The following is a 6,000-nucleotide window of genomic DNA, read 5'->3' on the forward strand; positions in this document are numbered from 1 at the left end:
TTAGTTCTGACTCATAAACTGGTTCTAGAAGCTAAGTAACTATTGCTCTTCCTCGTCCTCCCCCCCGCCCCCGAAAATACACAACAGTTTTTAAGGAACTGAATGAAGAGGGAAATTCAGACATGTGAGTTAATGTATTCAGCAAACATTGACTAGATATGACCATGTTCAGGGATGGAAAGCAAGCATATACTTTGAGGGATTCATACTAGGAACGATGGACAAAAAAGCGGAAGAGAAAAGGACAGATACAATATCGTATGATACATATGGTTGAGGTTAACGTGGGGTAATTGGGTGCATAGACAAGGGGCACCTTACCAAGACTTGGATGTCAGGGAGTCAGAGAAGCTTTCTGGAAACAGTGACTCTTAGGTAAGGCCCTCTACTTGCCACAGGACTCAGACACAGGTTTATGGCCCTTTGTAGGGAACGACCTCACTGTTCTTTTTACCTTACAGAATGTTGCTGAGGCACAGTGCATTGCCAACCAAGTTCAGCTCTTCTATGCCACCGACCGGAAGGAGACCTATGGATTAGTGGAGACCTTTAACTTCAGACCAAATGAGTTCAAGTACATGTCTGTCATTGCTGAATTGGAGCAGAGTGGACTTGGAGCAGAACTGAAATGTGCCCAGAACCAGGATAAGACTTAGAGCTATGAGGGCTGGCTTACAGAGTCTGCTTAGCCCTGATAGTTTTCTGCAGCCCACCTGGCCCCTTGAACTTTTGGGAGCTTAGCAGGTGTAAGGAGCAGTCTCTGATGGGTTGCCTTGTAGGCTTATCGCAAGAAGTAATCGTGGAGGTGAGCCCTATTACTTGATATTCAGGAATGAATGTACCCAAACATTCTGATAATTATATCCCAGCATACTTAAGCCTTCCTTTCTAAGTGTTTGAGGTCATAACCAGAGAGAGCTAAGGATCCACAGGATGGTGACTTTACACAGTATAATAGTGCTGTGTATCCCTTTGACCTCATAGTTCCCAAATGATTAGTTCTTCATATTTATAAATTTGTGACAGGGTAGTAAGCTTGAAGACCTGCTATAATTTGATGTGGACTTTGCATACTCTTCCTGTGTGCCCCTTGGCTGGCCAAAGGTATAGCCCAAATATCCTGTTTAGACTCTAGAATGACCAAATATTGCCATCAAGATTCAGACTTCATCTAGATGTCTCCAGAGTTGCCTTTCTTGGAGCTGGTTTGGAGGGTCAGTAGATTTCAGGTATAGTGAAACACAAAAGTACAGTGCCTGTGCATTTCTAAACCATAGTTTGTTACACCTGCTCCTCTAACTTTGCCTATTAGAAGCTGTGTATCTGGAGAGGGTGAATCAGCTCAGTGTAAATAAATCAACACTTTTGAAAGGAGAGGAACCATCCCGATTTGCATGTTGTGTTTTATTTCATTTGTTTTAAACAACTCTAAGCCATGCCAGTACTATATGAAAAAGTAAGTGGAAGCAAATGTTCCCATATTGGGTATGGGGAAAATGTAGCAATAAAATAAAGTCTGGCTTACAGTCTTTTTACACCAAACAGTGAAATCTAACCTATGTGCTATCCTTGGTGTCAGTGTAAATCTCATCTTTGGACTCAGCAGTTGCTTGAAATGCGAAAAATAAGAAAGGTATTCTCTAGCACTGGAAACTCACATTTGGTTTGTAGTGTCACTGCTGTGGCTCCAGGCTCAGCGCTAGAAGAGGGCAGTGGTTACACACCAGCCTTCTGAATCTGAGGTCCCAGGGCCCCCCCAGTATTGTTGTCATCCCCCTTTACTATGTGTTTCCTTTTCTTGACCTGGCGTGCCCCACTTTGCTGCTCCTGCCTGAGGTCTGCTTGTGTGACCCCGAATTGGTAAGTGGGAAGGTAACCAGTACTTGCAGCCTGTGTGTTTGTATATTTTCTTTATTACAGAAGTTTGCTTATAGGTTGGACCTGTCCCCAAGCTCTTTAGATGGGCTTGGACTTTGCATTATTTCCTGAACTATGTTGATTTTGTCATACTTCTGAGTCTGCATAGAAAGAGATATTGTTTGTTTAACCTAGAATTGCTGCTACCCTTTCACAGTTTCTCTAAAGGCTGAACTGTTCCTAATGCAAATTCTGGACCTGCCTCTAGTTCTGACAGTTCCTTTTTTGAGAAACTTGATTCTGTATGTTTTGATCTTTGACATTGGGTGGAGTTGCCTTTGTGGGTATCCAGTTATGTTTGCCTTGCCTTCAGATAGACCCAGTTCTTAGCCATAGTACACTTTATAACATCTCCACCAGAGGTGGAAAAGAGATAAGAATTGGCTGCTCATTCCTCCCAGCTTTGCCCTAGATCCCCACTTGCCAGAAAGGGATATATACATGGACAGTTACATTGGACATGATCAAAATGCCATCTGGCTATTCTTTATATTTACCTGGTACAATCTGGCAAAGAACAAAAGAAAATTGTTAACAGTCGGTAAATTTGTACCCAGGTGCAACATGATATAGAAAGTGGACAAGCTTGAGTTAAATGAATCTGGGTTCAGATGTCAGTGTTAGGTTTCATTGGCTGTATGCTGTTGAACAAATTACTTAAACCCTCTGATTCTGTTTCTCTGTCTATAAAATGTGGATAATATCTACCTCATAGGATTATGGTGAGAATTAAATAGGCTTATACATACACTATGGTAGAGCTTAATAAATGTAAACACCCTTCCTCTTTTCTAATCCCCCTCCTCTCTTTAAAGACCAACACAAATTAGCATTTCAGACATGCAGATCATTCTCCATTGCCGTGTCAAGAGCAAACCTTATCTCACAAGTTCTCAAACTTTAAATTGCAGTAGAATTACCTAGAGCACTTTATTCTCCTGTCCCTCAACCTGCTGGATCATAATCTTTGCCAGAGGTGCTGGGAATCTGCATTTAATATGTGCTCCAGATGATTCGCGTGTAGGTCATTCACCAGTCACACGTTGAGAACCATTGCCTTGTCTCTTCGTCACGAAAAATCTCTCTTTCCTATGGACATTAGACTTACGACTGGTTCCTTTGCTCTTGCTGCCCATAGTGTTCTCCCTTTGCATACTTTCCAGTATAAGTATGTGTGTATGTATCTTTTCCCCCACTAGACTGTGAGCTCCTTGAGGGCCAGGGTTTATCTCCATTCCCAGTGCCAAGGACATGGCCTGGAACATAGAAGATACTCAGTTGTTTGTTGACTAAATAAATGACATGGATTTTAGCCAAAACATTATCTTGTTATGTATATGTTTATGTACCTATATTTAAATACTCTGAATTTAAGAGAATCTCTCAAGACACGTAGATTGGAACTTACTAAGTAGTAATGTTTGCAAGCCAAGATGCCAGCTTATACACAGTCTGTGTATCTTACCAATTCCCTGGCATGACCTTGGCAGGCTGTGGGCTCAGGGCAGTTCAGCGGGCTCAGGGCAGTTCAGCAGTCCCTCACAGAGCACTTGCTCCAGCCGCCATGTTAGGTGCTGACACGGGGAGATGGAGAAGATGATCCCTGCTCTCCGGGTCTGTTCCGGCCACTGCCTGTGTCTCTCTTCCCTCAGGCCTCAGGTCTGGCACTTGGCCATAGTTTGCCTTGTCCGTTCTCAGGAAGTTTATGCCGCTGCTTCTTTCCTCTAACAGTTTGGAAGCAGGAACTACATGTTCTGGGTTTTTTTGCAGTCTCCACAATGCTGATCTCTTACTCAGTCTTGGAGAAGAGGTATAAATGCCCACCCCCAGCCATTTGGTTTAGCATTGATTCAGCAGTTATTAATATTTATTGAGCACCTATTCTATGCCAAGCATAGTTATAGGAAACCAGTGACTGCAGCAACAAATAGGACAAATAAGGCCCCTGTTTTTGCAGAACTTTTATCCCTTGTGGAGAGGATAAAGGAATAAACCAATAAGATTATTTCAAATACTGGCAGTGCTATGAAAATAAAAAAAATAGTGTGCTAGAATGTGGAGTGGAAGCAATAACTTAGTGGTCAGGAGAGTGGTGTCTGCAGAGGTGAGAGCTGCTACATGAGTTGAGGAAAAGTGCCAGGTAGAAAGAACGGCAAGTGCTGAGGCCTTTGCAGCAGGGCCTGGCTAAGCATGAGTGTTTCTGGGCTCAGATTTCAAGGTTCCTTCCTTTCCCTGGAGGAGCTCACAGTTCAGCGGGCAAGACACTGACATGAATAATTACAGTATAAGACAGTGGACCAGTGCCATCTCAGAAGAGGGGCAAAGAGGGCTCAAGAACGCTACTGGGTACTGTGGGGAGATGCACATCTTCCCGGACCATGGCACCCACCATGAAGTGCTTATGGTTCTAAAAGAGAGTAACAGGTAGATGATATCAAAGTTTCAAAGACTATATGCTCCGTGCAAAGAGGTCCAGTGAGTTCAGAGCTGGCCTTATAGTCTATACCCATTAACAGTAACCACTAGCACTGATTATCGGAAACTCACCAAGTGCCAGACACTGTGTAAGCCCTTTGCATGAGTTAGATCTGCCCTTCTCACAAGCCTGTGAGATCAGTAGAACCTGCTGGTTGGTGAGATGCATGGCTGCTCTCTGTGCACCAGCCCTGACCTCCTCTACTTCCAGCTCAGAAAAGACGGTAGTTAGTTACGCCTAAGCCTAGCCCCAGCAGCCAGCTCAGGCCCTGAGAAGTCATGGGGGTTCTTGAATCAGCCCTTGCTCTGAGACACAGGTTTGCCAGTTTTTCCTGCTGTCAACTAAAGAACAAAATGCATGTGTTAGACATTCCTGATTTCTCCAAACCTTATTTCCAAAGGCATCGTGTCCTAACCAAGGAGAACTTGTTTTGGGTTGTTTTGTTCTGCCCATAGCACTTTGGTCTTGGCAGTTCTCCTAATGTGGCAGGTTGGTGGCAGCATTTTTATCCCTGTTCTGCTGAAGGAGAGACTTGGTACACAAAAAGGGAAGAGATGACTGAAAGGTCACGCCTGCATCAGGAGCCAAGCCAGGAATAGAAGGCGACTGTCCATGCTCCAGGCTTAATGGTGTCATTTGTGACATCCAGTGAGCCGACTCATCACTTGCGTAGGACCATCTCTGAGCTCTGTGGACCGCAGGAGCTGGAAGCTGTGAGAAAAATTGGTTCAAACCATTATGAATCCTCCCAGGCTCCCCTGAGCTCTCAGAACCAAGTCCCTTTCCATCAGCTCCCAGGACAAAGGAACTTCAAGATCTGGTCAGCTTCTGCAGGCCCCTCTCGGGCTGGGCCCCGACGTACTCCCTTAGCTCCAGTCATTCTGGATGAGCGGCAGTTCCCAAAATACCCCGTGCTCTTCTCACCTTTGTGCTGGTCTTTTAGGATGTGTCTGCCGGCCTCAAATGCCATTCCCTCTTCATCAGGTTAATTCTTACATGCCTTTCAAAGCTCCCTGGAAGCATCCAGAGCCGGCCTGACACCTGCCCTCCTCCCTGCTGCCCTCTGTGCCTCCTCAGTGCTTCCCAGCACATCACATGGTCCTTGTGCTTCCCCAGCATTTCGTGCTTGGTGTTTACAAGGCTATTGCTTCCATAGATTGGACACTTTTTGGAGACAGGGATCATATCTTAACTGGACGTTATCTTCCCGGGGTCCAGTGTGAAGCTTACACAGAGAGATACCAGTGAATGTGGATTAAATTTGTCTTAGATGACTACTCAACTCAGGCCATCTGCATCCATAAACATCCCCCACACCATGAGATCTAGCCTTAGCAAAACATACTGTGATATGTCCCAGCCCAGGTAGTGGGCATTTTGCTTGCTCTTATTACAGAGGCTGCACGTAGAAAACAAAACCACTGGGCCATCAGAGAAGGCAACCAGGTTCAGGGTATATAAGCAGGAGAAACTGAGAGACAATGTCCAAACTTTTGGAGCAAGATAATTATTTTAAAGCATGTTCAAGCTCCTATCTTGGCTTACTAAATCTTAATGGTACAAAAGACTTAGAGACTGTCCAGTTGCTAGTTTGCAACACTGCTTCA

The 6,000-nt window shown here is 44.6% G+C and overlaps 1 protein-coding gene across 2 annotated transcripts in view; it reads left to right on the forward strand.

Annotated features, from left to right (window-relative positions):
* Window positions 1-3,236, forward strand: part of ATPAF1 (ATP synthase mitochondrial F1 complex assembly factor 1) — a 31,130-nt gene extending 27,894 nt beyond the window's left edge. For both annotated transcript variants that reach the window (XM_047724111.1, XM_047724110.1), the window contains one exon: window positions 462-3,236. In XM_047724111.1, coding sequence (XP_047580067.1) covers window positions 462-656 — 195 coding nt within the window. In that variant the 3' untranslated portion in view covers window positions 657-3,236. The remainder of the gene's footprint in view (window positions 1-461) is intronic.
* The last annotated feature ends 2,764 nt before the right edge of the window (window positions 3,237-6,000 follow it).

This window comes from Lutra lutra, chromosome 4 (assembly GCF_902655055.1).
Source record: "Lutra lutra chromosome 4, mLutLut1.2, whole genome shotgun sequence".
NCBI classification, from domain to species: domain Eukaryota; kingdom Metazoa; phylum Chordata; class Mammalia; order Carnivora; family Mustelidae; genus Lutra; species Lutra lutra.